This window comes from Oryctolagus cuniculus, chromosome 11, assembly GCF_051225735.1.
Source record: "Oryctolagus cuniculus isolate XC-2025 breed Fujian yellow rabbit chromosome 11, ASM5122573v1, whole genome shotgun sequence".
NCBI lineage: Eukaryota > Metazoa > Chordata > Mammalia > Lagomorpha > Leporidae > Oryctolagus > Oryctolagus cuniculus.
In genome coordinates, this window is record NC_142877.1 from 98,037,928 (window position 1) to 98,064,984 (window position 27,057).

Here is a 27,057-nt window from a genome sequence, read left to right on the forward strand (position 1 = left end):
TGTTGGTTCATTCCCCAAATGGCCACAACAGCTAGTGCCAGGCCAGGCCAGGCCAGGCCAAAGCCAGGAGTCAGGAGCTTCATCAAGGTCTCCCACTTAGCTGCAGTGGCCCAAGGACTTGGGCTATACTTTGCTGCTTTCCCATGTGCACTGGTAGGGAGCTGGATTGGAAGATAAGCAGCCAGAACTAGAACTGGTGCCCACATGGAATGCTGGTGCTGCAGGCGGCAGTTCAACCCTTACTGCCATAATGCTGGGCACCTCTAGTCTTTTTTTTTTTTTTTTTTTTTTTTGACAGGCAGAGTGGACAGTGAGAGAGAGAGAGAGAGAGACAGAGAGAAAGGTCTTCCTTTTGCCGTTGGTTCACCCTCCAATAGCCACCGTGGCCGGTGCACTGCGGCTGGCGCACCGCGCCGATCCGATGGCAGGAGCCAGGTACTTATCCTGGTCTCCCATGGGGTGCAGGGCCCAAGCACTTGGGCCATCCTCCACTGCACTTCCTGGCCACAGCAGAGAGCTGGCCTGGTAGAGGGGCAACAGGGACAGAATCCGGCGCCCCAACCGGGACTAGAACCTGGTGTGCCGGCGCCGCAAGGCGGAGGATTAGCCTAGTGAGCTGCGGCACCGGCTCCTCTAGTCTTTTATCATGACAAAAATCAATCTTCAGTAAGCAAAAAAGCTAAAACTTCTGGTATCAGATATCCCTTGAAAGCATCTATGTCTAGTATCACTCTTTTCCTTAACAACACACCTACTGCAAAATAAAGCTAATCTTTCATAACCTATTTTCTTAAGGTTAGAAGAGATCCTGAGAGGTTGAGAGATTTGCCCACATCCCATCTTAGATCACTGGACAAGAAATTAAAATCTGCTTGGTCTAGGGGAATTCCAATCTATACCTATTTCTCATTCATTGTCCTGGACATCTATAAAGTAGGCAGAGTACCAATATTATCTTCAGCAGTTGGGGCTAGGCCAGGCTAAAGCCAGGAGCTAGGAACTTCATCTGTGTTTTGTCGCTCCCCCGCTTCGTGGAGGAACGACACAGGACCCTGCGCTGTTCTTTCGTCTGCTCGGCCCTCCCCGGGTTTGCTGCTGGTTCTTCCCGGGTTGGCTACCGACCCTTCCACCTCCGTGGAAGGGCGGTTCCCCCTAGCCACTTTCGCCACTTTCCCCACTTCCGCGGGGGAGCGGCACACCGCCGGCTGGCTCTCTCGGGGGCTGCACAGGTGTTCCTTCAGATAGATGTTCCTGGTGCATGTTGTCTCTCTCCTCCTTTATAGTCCTCTTCCACCAATCCCAACTCGGCTGCCCACACGCCGAGTACGCTGCTCTCCTCCAATCAGGAGCAGGTCCTGCAGCTTGTCAAGTTGGTGAGAGGCAGCTGGGTAGAAGCTGTTTGCTCCTCTCCCAGCGCCATATTGTGGGAGAGCAGATGTATAGAATAAGTCTTAATTCCAGTAACAGTCTAGTCTGAGTTGCTCCCCACATGTTTCCCATTTGAGTGGCAGCAACTGCAGTCCTTGAACCATCACCCACTGCATCCTAGGTACACTAGTAGGAAGCTGGATTGGAAGGGTGTCACCAGAATTACCAGGACTCTAACTGCACTCTGACGTGGGATACAGGTGTCCCAACTGGCAAATTAACCTACTGTACCACTATACCCACCCAAAATTGAGATTTTTTTTTTAAAGAGTAACTTTGCAATGGGGAAATCTGATAAATACTTCTTCAGACAGGTGATCAAAGTTAACTTCACCAATCATAAATGATGTTGATTTTAACTTTAATAAAATCCTTCTCCACAAAACTCCCGATCCTTGTCTAACCATAGGTAAAACACTGAAGCCCAACAGTGGGGTATTCTATACCATATCTGATCAGTAACCTTACTAATGTCAAATTCATCAATGAAAAGAAAAGTCAGGGGGCTGGCGTTGTGGTACAGAGGTTAAAACCACTGCCTGTGATGCCAGCACCAGCTGCAGTCTCAGCTTCTGCACTTCTATTTGAGCTCCTTGCTAATGGCCTGGGAAAAGCAGTGAAGATGGTCTTCAGCACTACCCATGAGGGGAGATCCAGAAGAAGCTCGTGACTCCTGGGTTCAGCCTGGCCCAGAGCCTTGGCCAATGCAGCTGTCTGGGGAGTGAACCAGCGAATGGAAGATCTATTTTTCTCTCTATTTATAACTCTTTCAAATCAATAAATACATACATCTAAAAAAAAGTTAGAAAACTGTCATAGCTAAGAGGATTCTAAGTAGACTTGACTATTAAATGTAATATGGTATCCTGATGCAAAAAAAAAAAAGGACAATTAAAAAAAAGTCCAAAATTCTACTTATATCAGTTAATAAAGTACCAGTATTGGTCTATGATTTTAATAAATTTATCACAAATGTAAAATGTCAACAGGGGAACTAGATCGAGAAGGTATTAGGGGAACTCTGTACTATTTTTTTTTAAGATTTATTTCAAAGGGTTAGAGAGAGGGGGAGAGACAGAGACAGAGAGAGAGAGAGTTTTTTATCTGCTGGTTTACTCCCCAGATGGCTACAATGGCCACGCCTGGACCAGGCTGAAGCCAGGAGTTTTGGGTCTCCCACAGAGGTGACAGGGACCCAAGCACTTGGGTCATCTTCTGTTGCTTTTCTTAGACCATGAGCAGGGAGCTAATCAGAAGCAGAGAAGCCAGGACACGAACCAGTGCCCATATGAGATTGCAGTGTTGCAGGCAGCGGCTTTACCTGCTATGTTCCAATGCTAGTCTATCTGCTCAATTGTTATGAATATCTAAAACAGTTCTAAAAAAATCAAGTATATTGGGTCCGGCGCTGTGGCTCAGTGGGTTAACGTCCTGGCCTGAAGGGCCGGTGTCCCATATGGGTGCCGGTTCTGGTCCCGGCTGTTCCTCTTCTGATCCAGCTCTCTGCTATGGCCTGCGAAAGCAGCAGAAGATGACCCAAGTCCTTGGGTCCCTGCACCCATGTGGGAGAGCTTGAGGAGGCTCCTGGCTCCGGATCGGCTCAGCTCTGACCGTTGCGGCCATTTGGGGAGTGAACCAGCAAATGGAAGACCTCTGTCTCTCTCTCTCTCTCGCTACCTCTCTCTGTAACTCTGCCTGTCAAACAAATAAAATAAATCTTAGCCGGTGCTGCGGCTCACTAGGCTAATCCGCTGCCTTGCAGCGCCGGCACACCAGGTTCTAGTCCCGGTTGGGGCGCCGGATTCTGTCCCGGTTGCCCCTCTTCCAGGCCAGCTCTTTGCTGTGGCCAGGGAGTGCAGTGGAGGATGGCCCAAGTGCTTGGGCCCTGCACCCCATGGGAGACCAGGAAAAGCACCTGGATCCTGCCATCGGATCAGCACGGTGCGCCGGCCGCGGCGGCCATTGGAGGGTGAACCAACAGCAAAGGAAGACCTTTCTCTCTGTCTCTCTTTCTCACTGTCCACTATGCCTGTCAAAAAAGTTAAAAAAAAAAAAATCTTAAAAAAAATAATCAAGTATATTAATTAAAAAATATGGAATTAAGGTGTCAGTGGTATACAGCTTTTTTGTTGACTTATGTCTTTTGATAAAACAACTTATAAATAAATCTGTTAACTATAGTTCTATCCATTTTCTATCTAAATTTTGAAAATTACATAAATAATGTCACTGGAAGAACAGAATCCATCAATCAGGATATACCTATAGGAAAAATTTTATCTTTTATGAATTTGTTTTTCTATCATAAAAGGAATTTTCTTTGAGTGATTTTTTTGTTTAATCACAAAACCTAAAATTCAATTTGGAGTAGATACGTCTCCAAAAAGTCTCTGATGGCAAACTTCAGGGTGTATTTTTATCTGCAGTAGAAATATCCAAAGGCATGCAGCATGTAAAAGTTGTAACTGGCTCTTTGAAGAATAAAGTATAAATCTGTATTCCAGCACATACTAAAATTATAGACTACTAATCTATATTGCTGACTGAGTTATGGGGTAAAACTCACAATGGGTAGACAATTGCTATGTCAATGAACATATGAATAACAGAGCAGGCATGATGCCAAAACTAGCAGCTTGGTTCTAGAAACTGACCATTTCCCAAGCAGGAGGCCTCTTAGGAACCAGTGTCAGTCACAGCATATTCCAGTAGTTACTCTTGGAAAACTCCTAGAGCTTTTTCTCTATCCTTCACAATCATTATTTGAGCTCTTTATACCCTTTATTAAATCTGTCAGTCTGAACTAGCCAGAGTTGGGTCTTACTGTATGCAACCAAGGACCTTCCCAAAATACATCAGTGTGAAGATTGTCAAGAAAAACAGTGGTTCCAGGAGAGGGCAGTCAACAAAGATACTCCCCACTGCATGTAATTTTACACAAGATTTTTTTTTCCTACTGAAAATGCAAATATGTAATGTCTTAATGACAGAAATAACACTTATGACATCTTTTCAAGTATCTTTCAAGTGTAAGATGAAAACATGCTTCCATAGTTATTTACCTGGAGGTGTGGTGCAGACAAATCAGGAGTGGTAAAAAATAACTGGTTGACACCTGCTGCGTCTGGAGTTGTAAGGAAGACTTTTCCTTGAGCAGAATCTTGCCTGGCCAGAATGACTTTGCTTGCGGCAGAGCCATCGTGATTTGTCAGAATGAACTGCTTGCCTTGTGCATTGTGATCAAGTGCAGTCACAATCTGGATTTTCTGCCCCGTTTGCTGCTCTGTAACAATCTAACACAGTTATATCAGGTTAAAAATCAATTATGAAATTAATCCAACTCAATTTTTTTTATTTGACAGATAGAATTAGACAGTGAGAGAGAGAGACAGAGAAAGATCTTCCTTCCGTTGGTTTACCCTTCAAACAGCCGCTACGGCCGGAACTACGCCCAAAATACGCAGATCCGAAGCTAGGAGCCAGGTGCTTTCTCCTGGTCTCCCATGCAGGTGCAGGAGCCCAAGCACCTGGGCCATCCTCCACTGTACTCCCGGGCCACAGCAGAGAGCTGGACTGGAAGAGAAGCAACCGGGACGGAACCGGGCACCCATATGGGATTGCTGGTGCCACAGGCAGAAGATTAACTAAGTGAGCCATGGTGCCGGCCCCCAACTCAATTTTTTTCTCTGATACATTTCCTCATATTTTCAAAACTAGAATAGCACATCATCATACACGTGTATAATACACAGACATTTTAAAATAGCAATTCTACTTCCATGAAATTTCACTCTGTAGAAATAAACAAATGTGCAAATAAACAGAAGGGTATCAGTAAGAACACCTGACCTCACTATTTTGATGCCTCCCATTTAGACAAACATATATTAGATACATTTTACTTGCTGCTCTGGTCCTGGAATTTAACAGTTATCAAAATTTTTGTTCTCATGAAGCTCTCACTTTAGTAGGGATGAGACAGTTAATAAGCAAATAAGAAGACTGCCAGGTGTTACCAAGTGCTACCAAGAAAAACAAAACAAGGTAAGGCGAGGGACCCTGGTGGGATAAGGGTGGGAAAGAACTGGACTGCAAATAGATGATATTTTTGCACAGACTTGAATGAAAAAAAAAAAAAGACCAAGACTTAGGACTTCCTAGGGCAAGAATATTCCAGGTAGAGAAAACAGAACATACAAAGTAGCCCTGGAGCAGGAGGAAATGTGTTAGACACATCTGAGGCACAGCAAGAACAATGTGAATGAAACAGAGTGAGAAGGCAAGGATTATGGCAGGAGATGGCTCCTGAGTAACAGTAGCTGCTAAGGCTAGATTATTTTTTTTTATTTTAAAGATTTATTTTTATTTTGAAAGAGTTAGAGAAAGAGGGAGAGACAGAAAGATCTTCCATGCACTGATTTACTCCCCAGATGGCCACAACAGCCACTGCTGGGCCAGGCCGAAGCCAGCTGGAAGCCAGGAGCTTCATCCGGGTGTCCCATGTGGGTGGCAGAGGCCCAAAAACTTGAGCCATCTTCTGCAGCTTTTCCCAGGCCATTAACAGGAGCTAGGTCAGAAGTGGAGCAGCCAAGACACGTACTGGTGCCCATATGATATGCTGGTGTCACTACCACACACCTGCCCCCTGGGGCTAGATCTTAAAGGGCTACACACATAGGTCACATGAGAGTCTAGGTTTCCTTTTGTATGAAATGGAAGCCACTTGAGAGTTACAGCAGGAGTGGCAGAACTTTACTTTTCAAAAAAGGATCATTTTAGACTTTAGTGTGCTGAACAGACTGCAAATGTTCCAGAGCAGAATTAAGAGAGATCTGAAAGGATTCTACAGCAATTACTGCCATTACGTGCTACACAGGCAGACAGTGGCTGGGACTAGGGTGGAAGTTATGCTGGGATTAAAAAATGATTAGAAGAAAGACATGACAGGATGTGCTTATGGAATGGAGTAGAATATGAAGGCAAAGAATCAAAGATGATTACAAAATTTTCACCTGGGGACAGCTTTGTGGCACAGTGGGTTAAGCCACTAGCTGAGATAATAACCTCCCATACTGGAGTGCTAGTTCAAATCCTAGCTGAACTGCCTCCAATCCAGCTCCCTGCTAATGCGCCTGGGAAAGCAGAAGATGGACCAAGTACTTTCGCCCCTGCCACCCACGTAGGGGACCCAGTTGATGGGGTTCCAGGCCCCCGGCTTCAGCCTGGACCAGCCTCAGCTGGTGTTGCCATGAGGCGTGAACCATCAGATGGAAGATCTCTCTTTCTCTGTCATTTTGCCTTTCAAATAAAGAAATAAATACATAAATAAATGTTTAAAAGCAATTTTGGCTTGAGCAATTGGGAAGCACTACTATCTGCTGAGAAAGGGCAGACTGGTGAAGGGCAAATTCACAGAGAATGACTCCAGCACTGGGAGATTTTGTTACTGAGCACATACTTTCCGTAATAAGCTTTATTAAGCCAATTTAATTCCTTCATTCAATTTAGTTATTTTTTTTTTAATTTATTTTATTAATTTGAAAGACAGAGTCACAGAGAGAGGTAGAGACAGGGAAAGAGGTCTTCCATCTGCTGGCCCACTCCCCAGATGGCTGCAACGGCCAGAGCTGCACCGATCTGAAGCCAGGAGCCAGGAGCTTCTTCCGGGTCTTCCCACGAGGGTGCAGGGACCCAAGGACTCAGGCCATCCTCCACTGCCCTTCCAGGCCACAGTAGAAAGCTGGATCAGAAGAGGAGCAGCTGGGACCAGAACTGGCAGCCATATGGGATGCCAGCGCTTCAGGCCAAGTCATTAACCCGCTGCGGCCACAGCACCAGCCCCTAGGTTTTTGTTTTTTTTTTGTTTGTTTGTTTGTTTTTTTTAAGCCTTTATTAACTTGGAATAGGGAGGGTTCCTTTTAAAAAAAAAACAAAACAAAACAATGTTCTTATTTATTCATTTAAAAGGCAGAGTGACAAAGACTCTCCTATCTGCTGATTTACTTCCCAATGCCTGTAACAGGCAGAGGTCAGCCAGTCCAAAGCTGGAAGTCTGAAACTTAACGGAAGTCTCCTACATGTGTGGCAGGGAACCAAGTACTTGAGCCATCACCTGTTGCCTCCCAAGGTGAGAATTAGCAGGAAACTAGAAATGGAGTGGAGCTGGGACTCAAACCCAGGCTCTGATATGGATGTAGGTGACTCAAGCAGTGTTTTAATCACTACACCAAACTTTGTGTGTTTCTGAATTTTTACCATTTTTATCTTCATCAAAACTCTTCTATGTAAAATTTAAAGTTCTTGCTCACCAAACAGCTTTTGTCTAAATCATACTGATTACTATTGTCTGCCAACTTGAGATATTTTTTGTTGACTAGTATTTCTACCAAGTTCTATTTTTCTAGGTATGGTTTTTAAATTGTTGTCCATTTTATTTTACATAGGTAATTTATACCAATCCAATCTTCACCTTGCTACCAATAATTTTGCAATTTTCAGTAACACCTTAAAGATCAGACTTTTTTTTTTTTTTTTTTTTTTTTTTTGACAGGTAGAGATATACACAATGAGAGAGAGAGGCAGGGAGAAAGGGCTTCATTCCGCTAGTTCACTCCCTAAATGGCCGCCATAGCCGGTGCCGATCTGAAACCAGAAGCCAGGTGCCTCTTTCCTGGTCTCCCATGCGGGCACAGGAGCCCAAGCACTTGTGCCATCCTCAACCACTCTCCTGGGCCACAGCAGAGAGCTGGACTGGAAAAGGAATAACCGGGACCAGAACCTAGCACCCACATGAGATGCCGGCACCACAAGCGGAGGATCAACCAAGTGAGCCACGGCGCTGGCCCAAAGATTAGACTTTTTAAATCAGTTCACCTATAAAAAATTTTTATAGTGTAAATTTTTAGCTGTTGTTAGTCTAATTTTGGATTATTCCTTTCAGTAATATTCATTGTGAACTGAACAAAAGACGAATAACTCGAATTTATTTCTGAGAGAAGAGCTTTAGGTGTGTACATGATAAAACTGTGACTGGGTTGAAACATTCTGATTAGATGAGTAAAATATTTACTGCAGCATAATAATTGAAAATCAAAACCATCCAAACCTTCAACAGAGAACATTAGAGGACCTGCCCTTGTGGCACAGTGGGTTAAACCATTGCTTGCCATGCTGGCATCCCATATCCAGTTCCTTGCTAATGTGCCTGGGACCACTGCACCCTGCACCCATATAGATTTCCAGGCTCCTGGCTTCAGACTGACCCAGCACTGGCTACTGTTGATACTTGGGGAGTGAACCAGCACATGAAAGATATCTCTCTATCTGCGTCTCTCCCTTTCTCTAACTCTGTTTTTCAAATAAATAAATAAATAAATCTAAAAAAAAACAAAAACAAAAACAAAAAACACGGGGCGGGGGGGGGCAGTGCTATGGCATAGCACTTAAAGCCGCCATCCCATATGGGCACCAGTTCAAGACCTGGCTGCTCCACTTCTGATGCAGCTTTCTGCTATGGCCTGGGAAAGCAGTGGAAGATGGCCCAAGTCCTTGGGCCCCTGCACCCGCATGCGAGTGCCGAATGAAGTTCCTGGCTCCTGGCTTCAGATCAGCACAGCTCTAGCTGTTGCTGCCATTAGGGGAGTAAACCAGAGGACGAAAACTTGTCTCTCTCTGCCTCTGCCTGTCTTTAAAATAAATAAATAAATCTTAAAACAAAAACAAAAACAAAAACAAAAACAAAAAAAACTTGTACTTGAGAAAAAAAAATAGAGGGACCGCCTTGTGGCATAGCGGGTAAAGCTGCCAGCTGGGACACCAGCATCCCATATGGGTGCTGGTTTGGTCTTGGCTGCTCCACTTCCAATCCAGCTCCCTGCTAATCTGCTTGGGAAAGCAGTGGAAGATGGCCTAAGTGCTTGGTCTCCTGCACCCATGTGAGAGACCTGGAAGAAGCTCTAGGCTTCCGACTCTGGCCTGGCCCAGCCCTGGTTATTATAGCCATTTGGGGAGTGAGCCAGCATATGCAAGATCTCTCTTTAACTCTGCCTTTCAAATAAATACATTAAAAAAAAAAAAATAGACAACAGTAGATTATAGAAATGGTTCTCAGAATCTTGGGAAACTTTTATATTCTAAAAAATTATTAAGGGTCAAGGGCTTTTGTTTATAGCACTTGTATCTACTGATGGTTTTTTTTTTTAACATGTTTTTTTAAAGATTAATTTTATTTATTTGAAAGACAGAGTTACAGAGAGAGGTAGAGACAGAGAGAGAAGTTTTCCATCTGCTGGTTCACTCCCCAGCTGGTTGCAACGGCTGGAGCTGCACTGATCCAAAGCCAGGAGCCAGGAGCTTCTTCCGGGTCTCCCATGTGGGTGCAGGGGCCCAAGCACTTGGGCCATCTTCTACTGCTTTCCCAGGCCATAGCAGAGAGCTGGATGGGAAGAGGAGCAGCGGGACTAGAACCGGCACCCATATGGGATGCCGGCGCTTCAGGCCAGGGCTTTAACCCGCTGCTCCACAGCGCCAGCCTCTCTACTGATCGTTAACATGTTAGAAATCCAAAAACAAATTTTAAAAACATTTAATTTATTTAACAACCCACTAAATGTTAACAAAAGCAACATTTTTTAAATTAAAATTAAGTTGACTATCCAAATAAAAATTCAGTGGAGAGGGTGGAATTATTTTTGCAAATCATTTTAATACATGGTTTAAAAGAAGTGGAATCGCATATCTGCCTCTTCTTTCAATCTTTTGGAGTACACTGCTTTGGTTAAAATAAAGAAAACACAGCCTCACATTTATTGGTTGAAAGGGTAAAGGATATTTTAAAAGCCTTTTTAATTTTTAAAAATTATCCTTTGATATTCAACCCAACTTCAACAATTGGTAACTTTAAAAAAACGTTTCATTTCTATTTATTTGAAAGGCAGAGCAAGTCTCTCTCTCACACACACATACACACACACCTTCCATCTTAGGGTTCCCTTCTCCAAACCGGGCCAGTCTGAAGCCAGAAGCCTGGAACTCAATTCAGGTCTCCCTCATGGGAGGCAGGGAACCAAGTACTTGAGCCATTACCAGCTGCTTCCAAAGGTGCACATTAGAAGGAAGATAGATTGGTAGTGGGGACTTAAATCCAGGCATGCCAATATGATATGCAGGCATCCAAAATGGTATTTCTACCACTGCAACAAATACCTGCCTACAAGCAGTAGCTTTTTAAAGGTTAGCTGCCTGGGGCCGGCGCTGTGGTGTAGCAGGTAGAGCCAGCCACGACCTGCAGAGCCGGCATCCCATATAGGCACTGGTTTGAGTCCTGATCCAGCTCTCTGCTATAGCCTGGGAAAGCAGAAGATGGCCAAAATCCTTGGGCCCCAGCACCCACACGGGAGACCCATAAAAAACTGGCTCCTGGCTTCAGCTTAGCCTAGTTCTGGCCGATGCAGCCATCTGAAAGACTGCTCTCTATCTCTCTCTCTGCCTTTCTCTAACTCTTCCAAATAAATAAATAAATCTTTTTTTAAAAAAAAAAAAGTTAAGTTGCCATGTGAAATAAAAATTATATCAAAATCAACTGGTTTATCTTAAAATTTGGATCCCTTCATTACTCAGGCATGATTTCCTTACATCACGCACTTGTCACTTAGCAAACACTGGTTTATGGAGTTATGTATACCTTTTTTTTTTTTTTGACAGGCAGAGTTAGAAAGAGATAGACAGACAGAAAGGTCTTCCTTTTCCATTGGTTCACCTCCCAATGGCTGCCACAGCTGGCGCACAGCGCCAATCCAAAGCCAGGAGCCAGGTGCTTCCTCCTAGTCTCCCATGTGGGTGCAGGGTCCAAGCACTTGGGCCATCCTCCACTGCCTTCCCGGGCCACAGCAGAGAGCTGGACTGGAAGAGGAGCAACCGGGACAGAATCTGGCATCCCAACCGGGACTAGAATACAGGGTGCCAGCGCCGCAGGCAGAGGATTAGCCAAGTGAGCCGCGGCGCCAGCCATGTATACTTTTTAAATATTGAAATAGTTCATCGTACAGTATCATCATGTCATGCAGCATGTGGAAATTTCCACTGTATACTTGTGAGAGAACAATAGTGAAAAGGCAAACAACACTAGTATTCCCATTATGAAAACAGTGTTGACCTCACTGACTTTCTGAAAAGATCCCTAGATGATACTTTTGTATCTGGATTATGGTATCTCTAAGAAAAAAACATAACCATTGAAAGATGAAGATGTTCATACTAACTCCTACTGCTCCATCAAGATTGGTCTCATATTTTGCATCCTCCAAAACACATTCCCCAGTCTCGTCTGTATCCACTCCACAACTCAGCTGTTCTTATCCTGTGCCACCAAGATAACACAATATACTGACTGTATTCTATTTTGACCGATTACTCAATTATCTCACACTAGATTTTAAAGCTATCTGAAAATCAGGGCACATCTTTTATCTCTGTACCTTCAGAATCCAGCATGTACATTTAGGGTAAATAATAAAAGTTTTATGAATCAAGGAAAGAACTTATAAACTAGACATACCTCTCCCATCTGTTGTTCAATAATTTGATGTGCAATTTCTTCTATGGTTGCCATGATCCAATTGCTAGAACACCTGCCAAAAATAAAAAGATGCTTTTCTACAATTGTATTCATTTAAAAAAAAAAGCATTTACTGGATAACAAATTAAGCTATATAATATTTAAGATGTTACAAAATAATCCATTGGGGAAGGAAAGAACAAAGTAAGATTGGCTCTATGTTAACAATTTTTTAACACACTGTCAAATAGTGAAGCTTATGATTTACTGGGATTTGTGAAACTACTCCCCCAGCTTTACAATGATGTATTCTTGAAAATGTTGACTAAAAAACTACTCAAGACCCAACAATTTCACTTCTCAAGCACACTGAAGCCTGAACAGAACTGGGATCAATATAGAAGAGTTTATTAATTACAATAAGGGCAACACTATCAATGAACAAACTCAACTCCGTAGCCACTTCACACCTTTTTTAATCAATATTTTATAAAAACTGACAAAAAAGGTTATAATCATTAAAAATTTCTCTAGAATTTTTCTTACCTTCATTAGTGGCAATTTCTTACATAGAGGAATTTCAAGTGTTTACGGAAAAGGGAATTAAAAGATTGTGGGGAGCAACTCGGACTAGACTAAGTTACTGGAATTAAGACTTATTCTATGCATCTGCTCTCCCACAATATGGTGCTGGGAGAGGAGTAAAAACAACTTTTACACAGCTGCCTCCAGTTCAACCAGTAACCTGCAGGAGCTGATCCCGCTCCTGATTGGAGAGCAGCGTACTCGGCGTGTGGGTAGCAGAGTTGGGATTGGTGGAAGAGGACTATAAAGGAAGAGAGAGACAACATGCACCGGGAACATCTAAGGGGAACATCTATCTGAAGGAACACCTGAGCAGCCCCCGAGAGAGCCGGCCAGAGCCGGCCGGCGGTGTGCCGCTCCCCCGCGGAAGTGGGGAAAGTGGCAGGGGGAACCGCCCTTCCACGGAGGTGGAAGGACGGTAGCCAACCCGGAAAGAACCAGCAGCAAACCCGGGAAGGGCCGAGCAGACAAAAGAACAGCGCAGGGTCCTGTGTCGTTCCTCCACGAAGAGCGGGAGCGACAAAAGATAAGTTTAGAGGCAGGTGAAGCCACTACTTGGGATGCCTACATCCCATGATGGGATGCCCATGAGTCTTGACTGTTGTGGCCTGGCTTAGCCTGGCCATTTAGGGGAATGAACAAAAGACCTGTCTCACCCTCTTTCTGTGTCACTCTTTCAAATAAACAGATCTTTTTTTTTTAAGAGTAAGTTTACTTTGGTAAAAAGAAATTTTGAAATCTATGCATACTTCCTTAACATTTGTTTTTTCTCTATATCATGTAGTGAAGAATACATAATTTCTTGCTTCACTTTGTTTATGTCATGTTCACTAACATTCCACAACTATAATTAATATTAGCTCCTCAGTTTTCTGAATTCTTTTAATTACTTTAAAATTTTTAAACACTTCAATTAGTTGTGCTATATGGCCTACTCAATATTCAAGTTGATCATTTAACTCTTTCTCACTAGATTTTAGGCAGCCACTCATCTCTGGAACCAAAAGAAAAAAAGACCGGCCTCTTGGGCTTGAAGTGACAACGACAGCTCTGCCAACTTCTGAGCCACTTTGGGAATCAGTCTTTCCTTTTTATGAAGAACAATGTTCACAACCAGGTAGCTCCATTGGCCTATCCTGCAAAATCCCAGAAGCCCACAGTGTCCCTTCATTTCAGTCCATGCTTGGTATCCATGAGAGAATAGAATACACCACAGATCTTTTGTGGATAATCCCACTTCTTTTTTTGTTTTAAACATTTACTTTATTTATTTGAAAGGCAGAGTTACAGAGAGAGAGGTCTTCCATGTGCTGGGCCACTCCCCAAATGGCCACAGAAGCCAGAGCAGGGCTGATCTGAAGCCAGGAGCCAGCCTCTATTCTATTTATTTTCTTAAGATTTACTTATTTGGAAAGTAGAGTAACAGAGACAAGGACACACAGAGAGCTATCTTGCCTGCAATATCTTCCATCCACTGATTCACTCTCCAAATAGCTGTAATAGCCAGGCTGGGCCAGGCTGAAGACAAGAGCCTAGAACTCCATCTGGCTCTCCGACATGGGTGCAGGCATCTAAGCACTTGGACCATCTTCTGCTGCTTTCCCAGGCACATTAGCAGGGCGCTGGATCAGAAGCAGAATAGCTGGGACCAGAACCAGTACTCCAATATGGGATACCACCATTGCAAGTGACAGCCTAACTTACAACTTTACAGCCACACTGTAAACCCCACAGAATACCAATTTTTTAATTCTTTCTGCACACTCTGTACTAATATAGTAGTCTAGAGCTATTTCATTTTACTATGTAGTTACATATAACTCAAAAGTTGTCAACAAAAGGATACTCAAATTCAAACATTCAACTAGAAAGCCAACTTAGAGAATTTTTTTTCCATTTTGGGCCTCCTCAACAAAACATGTGTCTTCAAACTATTTTTTTTTTTCATTTCCAATTTGTAAAGCCTATTGAGATCTGTCAAGCCAACTCAAATCTAGGAAGATCCAGACATTGTGATATGAAGCCAAATCTCTAATCCTATTTTCATTATTACCTATTTCTTTTCCTAAACTATCCAAGAATATACACTTATATGTAAACAGATACATGACAGAATACAAACATATCCTATAATTTTGTTCATTTGGAAAATTTTTCACTATTTACAAAAAAAGAGGTAACTTTTCTAAAAGTTTTTAAAAGCCTATGTCAATTCACTGTTTTATTAAAATTCAGATTTTTCCAGATTCTTAAGAATAAGAAATCTGGCTGTAACACATTAAAGTAGCAATTGGCTTAATTGGACTTTGAGAAACTTGGAGACCACACTGAATATAGTCTGGGCTGTCATTGTGGATATAAGTGAGGAAAATGATGGCATTCGGTATCAAAATCCTCAGTGAATGAGGGTATTGAAAGAGAAGGCTCTGTTTAACAATAATAAAGTCAGTTGAAACTATGATATGACTGATTTACATGAATCTCAAAGGAGTATTACTTTGATAAATTAAAAACCTGATGAGGGGAAATAAGGAAACTAATGACAAATAGTATTTGGCATAAAGGCAGGTATTTGTAAGTGTATTAGTCACTGTATTGTGATAAAAGCTCAAATACTAATTTAAGGGGAAAAAAGCCACAAATAACCAAGCAAACAAGCAAACAGCGGCAAAAACAGTGAAGTGGGGAAGAGAATACACACTAGTAGGACTGTGGTACAGCTGATCTGGTGAAAAACTGGAACTAGGAATTCAGATGATGTCAGGAACCTCCCCTCCTTGTGGTCAGCTTCTATATTTCCAATATTGTAACAGATTCTGATTGGCCCAGCTTAGGTTATCTTCTCAGGTCTTAGAATAATCACTGTCAGTGTGCCAGGAAGAGGGAAGGGAAAGTTTACGACAGCTTCATTTTTGGGAGGCCTATTTCCCACGACATGGCTACTGATGTAATTATAAGCCAGGCAACCACTTTAATTTATTTCTACTATTGATACACAGCATTCAACCAGAAGTCCACTGAATACCATCGGCACTATCACAAAAATAAATAAATAAATAAATAATTCTAATTTGCCACCGACTTTTTCTTCTTTTTTTTTTTTTTAATAAATAGAAGACACTTGTGGCCGGCGCCTCAGCTCACTAGGCTAATCCTCCGCCTTGCGGCACCAGCACACCGGGTTCTAGTCCCGGTCAGGGCGCCGGATTCTGTCCCTGTTGCCCCTCTTCCAGGCCAGCTCTCTGCTGTGGCCCGGGAGTGCAGTGGAAGATGGCCTAAGTACTTGGCCCCTGCACCCCATGGGAGACCAGGATAAGTACCTGGCTCCTGCCATTGGATCAGTGCGGTGCGCCGGCCGCAGTGCACCGGCTGTGGCGGCGGCCATTGGAGGGTGAACCAATGGCAAAGGAAGACCTTTCTGTCTCTTTCTCTCACTGTCCACTCTGCCTGTCAAAAAAAAAATAGAAGACACTTTTGAACAAAAGATTTGTGGGATGGGCGCAGTAGCGGGTAAAGCCACTGCCTGCAGTGCTGGCATCCCAAATGGTCACCAGTTTGAGTCCTGGTGCTCCACTTCCAATCCAGCTCTCTGCTATGGCCTGGGAAAACAGTAGAAGATGTACCAAGTCCCTGGGCCCCTGCACCTATGGGGGAGACCTGGAAGAAGCTCCTGGCTCCTGATCTGCCTAGCTCAGGCCGTTGCAGTCATTTGGGGAGTGACCTAGTGGGTGCTCTCTGTCGCTCCACCTTTCAAGTAAATAACTAAAATCTTTATTAAAAAAAGATTTATTTATTGGAAAAGTGGGAGGAGAGAGAGAGAAATATCCTCCATCCACTGGTTCACTCCCCAAAAGGCCACAATATCTGGAGCTGGGCTAGGACGAAACCAGAAGCCTGGAGCTCCGTCTGGGTCGCCCACTTGCTTTCCCAGGTGTATTAGCAGAAAGCTGGATTGGAAGCAGAGCAACTGGAACTCAACTGTGCCACAACACTGGCCCTGCTGACTCCAATTTTCTTTAGTTGTAAAAATCTCCAAAAGAGGGGAATAGAGAAACCCCTATAAAATACTTCATCAGGAGGTCCTTCTGAGGATCAAGTTCCTTCTAATTTCTTAGCTCTTTAGTAAATAATAAACTTAGTTTAGCAATAACATTGTTTTAAATAATCTCCTTAAAATTATTTTTTCCAAAAATAAATGTTCCATAATTAAAAGAAAAAATATTTTTAAAAGGTTAGTAAAAGGGCAAAAAGGGACCCTTGCAATTCTCAATATTAAAGTCTTTCTTTTTCCTTCGCCACCCCTTCACTCCAGTCTGTAGGGTGTTCCCCAATAAACCCTTTCCCTTACTCCAGTGTCCGGTGTGCTTTGTGACGGCTAACATTAAGATATAACATTGGTGCTGTGACTCATATTGGTAATCCAGTGTCCCCCAGTGCTCTGGGGTCCTTGATTCCTGCCAGTCGCAAAGCACACCTCCATAAAAAAGAAAAAAAGAAAAAAAAAAAAAAAAAAAGAAGAGGAGGGTTCCATTTACTTCGCAGTACAGGACACAGGGAGACTCAAGATAAGGCACACTCATCTGGCAAAGGTCTCATGCCATGACACAGCACGGCAGATGGTAGTATATGGTGTGAATCGTGTACAGAGACAAAATATGAAGGGTATGCTTGCTTTCCTCACATCCTGTTCTTATGGGGACTAAGTTAGCCCGAGGACAGGGAGAGTAACTCACTCCTAAGACAGCAATAACCTATTCACGAGGGCCATGCCCCCACAACCCAAACACCTTCCCAGCAGGCTCTACCTTCTAACACTGCTACATTAAGAAGTTAAACTTCTGCATGAGTTGTGGTGAGGACAGATAATCGTAATCAACAGTGGAATGAAGAAAAAGCAGGAACAAGGTAAGGCTGGGTGGGAGGGGATGATTCGCAGTTTTTACTAAGTCAGAGATGGCTCTCCAAGAAAATAACGTTTCATCAGAGATATGAAGGAAGTAAGGAAGCAAGCTACCGGCTATTTAGAGGAAAAACTTCATAGCCAGATGTTTTTTCTCAGGACAAAAGTTTGTGCCCTCAATGACAAACTACATGTTCAAAAGAAACAAAACTTTATTCACAGTATGATTTAAAACTATACAAAGACACACAAGGACATCCTTAAATGTTAACTGTAGGGCCAGCATTGTGGAGCAGTGGGTTAAGCCACTGCTTGTGACCCCAGTGGAGTGCTGGTTGATTCTTAGCTATTCTGCTTCTGATCCAGCTTCCTGGCAGCAGTAGATGGGGTAAGTATGTGGGCCCCTGCTACCCATGTAGGAGACTAGGATGGAGTTCCTGGCTCCTCGCTCTAGCTTGGCACAGCCCTGGCTGCGTTGGTCATTTGGGGAATAAACCAGCGGATGGCAGATCTCTTACTCCCTCTCTGTCACTTTGCCTTTCAAATAAAGCTTCCAAAAAAAAAAAAAAAAAAAGTTAACTCATTTTTCTAGGTAATTACAAGCCACTTAAAGAGTTTCAAAGGAGTCCTTTGATTGTAATCAGAAAATCAATCATTCTTATACGTCATAAATTTGTATAATTACTGGGGCCAGCACTGAGGCACAGGTTAATCCTCTACCTGTGGCACCAGCATCCCTTATGGGCGCTGGTTCTAGTCCTGGTTGCTCCTCTTCCAATCCAGCTCTCTGCTGTGGCCTGGGAAAGTAGTGGAAGATGGCCTAAGTCCTTGGGCCCCAGCACCTGCGTGGGGGACCAGGAAGAGGCTCCTGGCTTCGGATGGGCAAGCTCCAAACGCTGCGGCCATTGGGGAGTGAACCAGAGGACGGTAAACCTTTCTGTTTCTCCCTCTCACTGTCTGTAACTCTACCTCTCAAAAAATAAATAAAATCTTAAAAAAAAAAAAAAAAAAACTAAAAATTCAGCATTCCCTCATCTATAACTCACTGTATTGTACTCCCATCTCATCATCTAAAACACTTTGCAATTTCCCTGCACTTGATCACCAAGATGCCCATCTCCTGTAAGACTTCGAAGAAAAAACTGTGCAATAGCCAATGAACTTTTTTCTATGACCCACTAGTGTTCAACATAGTACCTAGTGTTCTTTCCTTAACAATTATTGACTGAAACTTATCAGCCACTGTGAGTTTGGGGACCCCAGTAAACAACACAGAAAAGATTTCTGTCAAGAAAGTTTTACTTGCATTTTAGTGAAAAAAAAAATAAACATTTTAAAAATTACCAATTGTGCTAAAATTCATCAGGCTAGTAAGGAAGAAGTCAAAGGCAATTGGAGGGAGCCTATGCAAGACCCATGGTTTGTCCCCTCCAAAGCTTAAGTTGAAATTTGGTCCCTAGTGTTAAGTGTTGAGAGATCAGGGACTTTAAAGAGGTGTTTGGATCATGACAGTTCTGCCTTCAAAAGCGATTAATGCCAGCTCTCAGGACTGGGCTAATTCTCATGGGAGTGAGTCCTTGTTCTCCACCTCCTGGCTAACGTGCCTGGGAAAGCATCAGAAGGTGGCTGGAAAACACAGACCCTGGCACCCACATGGAAGACCCAGATGGAGTTCCAGGCTCTTGGGTCAGCCTGGCCCAGCCCCAGACACTGAAGCCATGTAGGGAACGAAGCAGTGATGGAAGATCTCTTGTTCTGTGTTGTCTTCTCTAATTCTGCCTTTCCAATAAAATAAATTCTTAAAAAAAAAAAAAAAACTAAAACAACAACAAAAAAACCAGGATTGGCACTCTGGGAAATGTGTCCCAAGTGGTAGCTTCACTCGCTGCGCAGCACTATCCTTCCCAGTGTGTCATTTAAACTTCTGTGATGGGTCACCCAAGTCCTAGCAGCTTCACTTCTTGTCCAGCTCTTTGCTAGTGGCCTGCAGTAGATGGCCCTGATGAAGCTCCTGGCTCCTGGCTTTGGTCTGGCCCAGCTCCAGCCCTTGTGGCCATCTGAGGAGTGAACCAGCAGATGGAAGATCTCATTGTGTGAATGTTAACTCTTGACTTTCAAATAAATGAACAAATCTTTAAATATATATATGTATCTGTGATGCTGGCATCCCATAAGCTCCAGTTCTAGTTCCAGCTACTCCACTTCAGATCTGGCTCCCTGATAACAGACCTGAAAAGGAAGGGGAGGATGGCTGAAGGCTTGGGCCCCTGCCACCAACGCGGGAGATTATGGAGTTCCAGGCTCCCGGCTTCGGTCTTGCCCAGCCCTGAGGGCCGCAGCCATTTGGGGAGTGAACCAGCAGTTGGAAGATCTGACTCTCCCCCTCTGTAATTCTTTCAAAATAAATCTTAAACAAAAAAAACCTTATGAACTCTTTACTTCTGGAATTCTTCATTTAGTAATTTTGGACTGCAGTCAACCAGCAGTGGGGGTAACTGAAATTTTGGAAAGCAAATCACTACATGAATTCCCCAATACACTATTTCAGCTCCCTCCCCCCCTTAAACCCCATCTGACCCGAGACTCCACCCAGAGCCAGCATTTATCCTATAGTCTAAGGCTGTTAACCACAAGTCAGGAACAGACTTTTGTAAACTCCTAATATTGACGCAAAATTTTATGCAGAACTGCGTTTTTCTAAAGATGATTCATGAGATTTTTAAGAGGTTGTAAAAGGCCAATTGATCTTAAAAAGACAAAGATTATATTCCAACTCTTCACCGTTCGTCATATCCTGTTTGTTTTTTCTCTTCCTCAAGAGTACCACACACAAGATATTTTGGGAATGCTTGCTGCCACTGACTTGTGCCTCCCTCAAAACACTTCCTAAATCCAGATACTGAAATGTTCCTACAAAGAATGATGCAATGAGTTGCCCTTGATGCGACCACTCTTAAAAATCATAAACACAAGTATCTTTCAGACATATAAGCTAAAGGTTAAAAAACAATCAACGCCTATCAACCCACCACACAGCACGCACCATTCAAAAATCGCACAGTGGAAGGCCTATTTGCAACTTCCAGAAGCACAAAAACCCCGAAGGCCTTAATTTCAAGTCTTTTTGCTGTAACTCTTTCCGGCCGACCAATCTGCCAAAGGTTATGGGGCGACATGGCAATGCCGGTAGCTCACAAAGTTCTGTCTGTATAAGCTGGAGGCCGGCTTCCCAGCAAAAGAACTACCGGAAGCGGGGAGCTGCCCAGGAGAGTGGGGACCCCGGGCCAGTTCACGCGTTTTCTCAAAAGACCCAGGTCCAAAGGCGACCGCTCAGAGGGAGTCGTTCCGCCCCTCCCGCGACCCTGAAGGCGCAAGCTCCCGCAGAGCCGCCGCCGCCGCCGCCCCGGGCCGGAGGGTCGCCCCCCGGCGCGCCCACCGCGAATCGCCCGCCCCGAGCCCGCGGGCTCCCTGGGACGGGGGAAGCCGCCGCGGCGCGGAGACGGAAGCTGTTCCTACAGGTGAAAGGTCAGAGGCGCCGCGGGAGGCGCCACCGGAGAGAGGCTGCGCGCGCCGCGCCGCTCGCCGGCAGCACCCGCGCCCCGCCGCCCCGGCCCGGCGCCGCGCCCCGCCTCGGGTACGGCCACGGCCTCTTGCAGGCCGATGTGCATTCGGCCCCCGCCACGCTGGCCCCTCTCTGCGCTCCCAGCCCGCGCCGAGCAACCCGCCGAGGCACTACCAGAGCGGCCCTGCCGGCCGGAGTCCACAGGCTGTGGGCGGACTGAGGCTGCGTCCGTTGGCGTCGGGATGAGGGGCGCCCCGGCCCCGGCCCCGGCCGCTGGGGTCCTCACCCGGCACTTACCGGCGCCTCTTCGCCGCGCTGTCCTGCGTCGGGCACAGACCCGACACTCCCGCGGCGGTGGCTGCTGGGTGTTGAGTGGGGTGCGCTTCGGGATCAGAAGTTGGAGAAAGCGGAAAGGAAAGGGGATCGAGGATGAGGGGAGGCGGCCTCTGGGTTTGTGTATTTTTTGGGGGGTCAGAGTTCGTGACCCTTCCCTCGGCTCGGCGGCGCTCTCTGCCCTGCGCGCCTGCGCAATAGCGACGTGAGGGGCGAGAGGGGGTCGTGACGTTCCCTGGGTGGGGCGGAGGGACCGGAGGAGTCGAGTCGCGGTCTGAAAGTCGACTGCCCCCTGTCGGCCTGGAGGGAGACTTCCCTGCCAGGGCCGCGCATACCCACCGGGTTCTTCTAGGGACCGCGTCCGGTGTTCAGCATCGTGTGTACCGAAGGTGGTCGTTAAAGGAAGTTTTGAGTCAGTGTTTTCAGACTGAAGCGACGATAACCTAATCGGCTTTAAGCAGTTCTGTGTCTAGTCTCTGGAAAACTGGGCTCCTCTATAGGCGCTGTCCTACCTGGACTCTAAATACTACTAGAGAACTAACAAGTCCGGGTAGATTCCAGTCAGATATTTAAACTACCCTTTAATATAACAAGCTGAGACAGAATCGTGTACAGTAAGAGACTGGCTACATGGTGCCAGAATATAATCATCGGGATGTCGGTTCCCAAGAATTAGTTTTTGTCTGTTTTGTTCAGCAGTGTGTTCCAAAGAACATGTGACAGTGCCTGCTGGGCAATATAGATTTGTTCAATGAAAGGGCAGCGATGCAACATCACATTCTGGCAGTGGCGACATGTGGCAGGCAGTGCGCTGTGGCACAAAGCGAGCCGTGTGCAAAGTACTAATTAATATGCCTGTGACCTTTGAGACAAGCGTCTTCAAAATTTTCTTTTATATCTGGCATAGGTGAGCACGGTAGGAAAGCAGCCACAGAGTTAGGGCAGAAACCCAAGTTTGGAAAAACAAATGTGTGCTGGGAACGAAAACATCTCTGTGTTTGCCCCTGGAAGAAGGCAAGGGGGCAGGGAAACGTGGCAGGCAATGTTCCCTAGCAGGTGGAAATATGCCTCAGGCCTCATTGTCTGAAAGCTGACCTCTACTCGTTAGCATCACTTGCTGGGTTTCATTCCCTTCGTCTGAAGGCAGTCCCTCCTGCATGCTACCTCCCAGTATCCTCAAGCTGATCCCAGAGGTGAAAGCTTCCCTGGAAATGGCAGTCAGGTCCTCTATTCTCAGTGCATGGTATGCATCCCTGCAGTGACGCCTGGAGTTACTCCTAGTCTAGTTTACTTGGGTCGCAGTGCGCTGGCAGAAGCTACTCTGGAACTAACATTGCAGGTGAAGGGAAGAGCTTCTTGTACCTGTGCTTCAGGAGGTTCGTGAGCTACCTCTTTAAATGTGTGACTAAACAAAGGTACGGCTTAAAAGACCACACCAGCAGTAGATATTTTAGTACATTTATTTTGCATAAATATAACACATATTAACATTATTTACAATGCTAACTTTATTTATAAAGGATCTATAGCTATATGGACAAAAAGATATAAACAATTATCCCTTTAGATAAAAAAGTTGTTCTAGAAATGCATTATAAATCATTTAAAAAATATTTTAAGGTTGGGTCTTATATGCTATGAACAACTCATGTGAAGGAGAAGGTTACCCCTCTTTCAGCCTTCTGTCGTCCCACAAGGAGTTTGATATTGAGGCTGTTAAAATTTTTCCTACTGGTTTTATATTTAAAAAACATCCTACTAGAAACTATCTCTTTTCTTATAGAGGGAAAACTCCTAAGATTTTTCTTTTAGAAAATGTCATTAAAAGTGTCATAGGCTTCCGAATCATAAATATATAGGAGGCACTTTGAAAAAATCAGAAGGGATCCATAGGAAGGAATTCATTCAGCAAACACACACTACATGGCCACTGCAAGCAAGGCATTCTGCTAGCTGCTGTGGGGGAATCTCAAATGAACAAGCTAAGTTGTTATCACGAATGTGATAAGCATCATATTAAAGTTTATGAAACTAAAGACGAGGGGCCACAGGGGAATGATGACTAGCAGAGGAACTGGGGAGAGAAGGACTAGGATCCGCTATCACAGAGAAGTCTTGGATAAGATGCAGAGACGGGTAGACGGCTGGAAAAAGGAAGTCATGTGAACAGAGAAAGGCGAGGGTTACCTGGAGTGTACAGTAACCTGAGCTAGTGGTCCATGCCTGAGCCGCTGATGGCTGCAAGAGCAAGGATGAACCTAGAATAGAATTATGCTTTAGGAAGATCACTCCGGTGGTGCTTAAAAAATGGGACCACACAAATTAGAAGTTAACTGCAGTCTTTGGGAAGAGGTAACAAGAACTTGAGTCATGGCAATGAAGATGGGAAGAAAAAAAGAGGAATGGCAAGAAGTCTTGTTCAGACCTGGATGCAGATTCTGTGGCCACAGACGATGTCTATATTACAGAGGAAAATAGACAGACTTGAAGAGGAAGAAAGTTGATTTTGTCGTGTGAATTTTAAAACGCTTGAGGACTTATGTAGGTGTCCAACAGGTGGTTGTAAATGTGGCAAGGGTAAGTCTAATGAAGGTGTTTGAATTACAAGTGCCAAGAATCCCATCCTCACTTTCTTCTATCCAATTGAACAAGTATTTTCTCCAAACAGACACAGGGTAATACTACCGGAGAAAGAGATATATTACAGTGTATCTGCCTTTAAGAAATATAGACTGTACTATACAAAGAAATGGGAATTACCTCTCTGGAAATCCCAGTGACTACATTTGACTGCAGTGGATCTCACATGGAAGCATACTTCAACACACACCCGCATAGGCTATGATAACATTTACAATTTCACTAAATTATGAAAGTGGAGGCTTTCCACACTTCTAGGTATATTCTACCAGTCGAACATAAAATACATTTGGCTAACAAAACTGCACTCTCAAGAATTGGTCTAGTGACCTCATTTAAAGAAAACACTACCAAATGAAATCAAGCTTTTGGTGGAAGAAGAGAGAAATAGCTTGGGCAGCCAGAGGACAATGGGAAGATACTGGGTCCATCAGAGAACAAGAGGAAAGAGGTTGGATAAAAAGGTTCAAAATAGGTGAGGAGGACAGGTCATCACATTTTCTCAGGACTTGAGTCATGCTGGTCAGCTGCCCAGGTAGAGAAGGAGCACGCTCATTAGCAAAACTAGCCTCCCCTCGTTCAGCCTGGCTTCCTACGTGGGTTATTCTCAGCATCCTTTTCAGCTTAGTGTTATGACTGCTTTTCTCTGCCGTCCTTACAAATACAAGGAGACACCGGAGAGAGTTTGATGGAAGCACATGGACCCACGTAACACACAGTACTCCTGGGGTCCAAAGCTGTTTATACTTCTTTCTCATGTACAGACTGCACTTCATTTTTCCCCTCAAAAATATCACCCATCTGAGATAACTTTCAAGGTAGTTTTGCAATAAATTGCATATAATTAGGCTCCCACTTAATACTGAATGAGCGAGGTTAAAAACTGATCAGCTTTGGTAAGTCATGAAGGCTTGAAAAGGAAGGAAAGGGAATGTAATACTATTACACAGGCAAAACAAATTATGGGAGGACAATCTGATAAAAAGGCTTGTATTTTATATATTTCAAAACCCTCCAAGGGACTAAGCCAATAGCTAATGCACTCACACATGAGTTTCACATGTAATCAAGAAGAATTACTGAAAGTTTGTGCCAGATATCTCTGTTCCTCTAAAATAGCCAGGCTGATATTTCTTAGGTTCTGATAAAATCTAACCATGGCCTCCAAATATGATACATTAAAAACGGCAGAGACTTTAATGGGAAAGCCTTATTTACTGATTTTGACTAACGTAAGTGGGTTACAAAAATATTTTATCTGCTATGGCAGAAAGACTTGGAGAGACAGCAAGTCAAGACTATCAATAAGGCCACAAGAGGGTTTCAAATTATTGCGGAACAGGAGACAGCCAGAAAACCCTAGATCTAGCAGGGACTCGGGTGCTGCAGCAAACGGCGTCCAAGAGACTTCAGAAAGGCACTTGGTAATTCTCTTGGCTACCATGAAGTATCACGCTGAGGTGGGAAATCCTTTACAAGGAAGTAGAAAGGAAAATTCTTGTACCCTTTAATGAAATCTTCTATGGAAAACCTTGTAAGACATCATAATTTAAATTCTGTCAATACAATGTATATTACACACATCAGGAATGTCTTCAAGGATAGTGTTAATTTTCCCTCTGCTAATCAATTTTATGTACAAGGTAGTTCACATGTTAAATAAGTGCACCAGAATGACTAATAAGTAATAATGAGGTGCACTGATAGCTACAGAAAGGATTTTGTTTTAAATTACCAGGGAGGATATAACACAAGTGGTAGAAAAAGACCTTTCAAAAATGATACTATACAATTTCAGTTAATACTGGCTTAGACGTTGTGCTTTTCTAATATGGCAATTCCAGTTTTTAAAATTGAAACCATAATATTATAGGAAATGAAGCATTTTTTTAGATACAAACATCACCATTGATTTGGACTTAGAGCTCTTAAAAGCTATGGAGTCTATGTACTATAATCCTTTCCATATTTTGGTATTTAGAAAAATAATATATTGATGTGTGTTGAATTGGTAGCTGTGAAAAAAATTCAAATTCTATCCCCTTGCTATAATTCTTTGATGGCATAATATTCATGCCCAAAGAGGTACATAACAGTAGAAATATTTTAGATATTTTACTGGAATTTCATTTCACAGTTACTGAGGTAGAAGCTGGCCATGCATTTTTCTATTAAAAGATACAAAAAATTTCTAAGTTGACATTCAAAGACATGTACTTTCTTTTTAATCAGCAGGCTGAATAGAATCATAATTACTAAACCAAGTACTTTATGGAAATTTTCTCCTTAGTATATGGTATTTATTTACCAAGACTTAGCGCTAGCGAGCATGTTACAATGTAAGGCAGGAAAAACAGTGTGGACTGAGTCACAGATAGTTAAAACTATACAGTATCAAGATAAATTTTCTGGTCTCTAAAGAAATGGTACTTTAGAATTCAGTGTGAATCTTAGAAATAATTCTGACCACTAAGTACACATCAAAATTTTAATAAATAACATACATGAAAAACAAACATTAAAAAAACACTATAACAAAATTTTTTATATCTCAAGAAGAGTTTGGTTGGCTGTATCTTGGCAGTGTTCATTTCTGCACAGTTTTTGAATAACATTTATTCCATGCTGATCAAATTCCTCCTTTTTGGACTCAAAGAAGAGATGAAACCAAAACTGCTACAATACTGTGCCTTCCTGAAATGCTTCTATCCACCTATTGATAAGAGAAATCCATTAGATTTATAGAATCCAATCATCTGTTATATGCAAACATAATATAGATAACTGCCGGGCCTGTGCATCTAATCACTCTAACAGCACATTTAAGATCTTCCCTATGGCAAAGTGGAATTTTGTGTAAGTGAAACTACCTTTATTGGGTCATTTGATCCAAATTGTGGCAACAGAAAGTGTGCATATTTCAGAGAGCTACGAAGAAGGAATCAGTTCATGTGTAAAGTTTTAGGAAATCCTGATGTTCTCCCATTTAACTGTTTTGGAAGTGCCCGTGGCAGCAAAGGCCTTCTTTACAACACTCTCCCTTTCTCTCTTGTC

The 27,057-nt window shown here is 43.6% G+C and overlaps 2 protein-coding genes across 10 annotated transcripts in view; both read right to left on the reverse strand.

The window, feature by feature from the left end:
- Positions 1-21,604, reverse strand: part of NR2C1 (nuclear receptor subfamily 2 group C member 1) — a 54,856-nt gene extending 33,252 nt beyond the window's left edge. For 3 of the 6 annotated variants that reach the window (XR_016216938.1, XR_016216937.1, XR_016216936.1), the window contains exons 1-3: positions 21,328-21,598; positions 11,984-12,056; positions 4,491-4,721 (exon numbers count right to left, since the gene is read on the reverse strand). Coding sequence is in view for 3 of the 6 variants with exons in the window: in XM_008256896.5 (XP_008255118.3) it covers positions 4,491-4,721; positions 11,984-12,037 (285 nt within the window). In the remaining 3 variants the exon portion in view is untranslated. Of the gene's footprint in view, positions 1-4,490; positions 4,722-11,983; positions 12,057-20,511; positions 20,616-21,327 lie in introns of those variants that run through there. The other 3 variants (XM_008256896.5, XM_002711206.6, XM_070052714.2) reach the window with 3 other exon arrangements.
- A 1,201-nt stretch (positions 21,605-22,805) lies between these two features.
- The window catches only part of FGD6 (FYVE, RhoGEF and PH domain containing 6), a 133,961-nt gene continuing 129,709 nt past the window's right edge, over positions 22,806-27,057 (reverse strand). For all 4 annotated transcript variants that reach the window (XM_089308772.1, XM_002711207.6, XM_089308769.1 and 1 more), the window contains exon 21: positions 22,806-26,716. In XM_089308772.1, the coding sequence (XP_089164898.1) occupies positions 26,680-26,716 (37 nt within the window). In that variant the 3' untranslated portion in view covers positions 22,806-26,679. The remainder of the gene's footprint in view (positions 26,717-27,057) is intronic.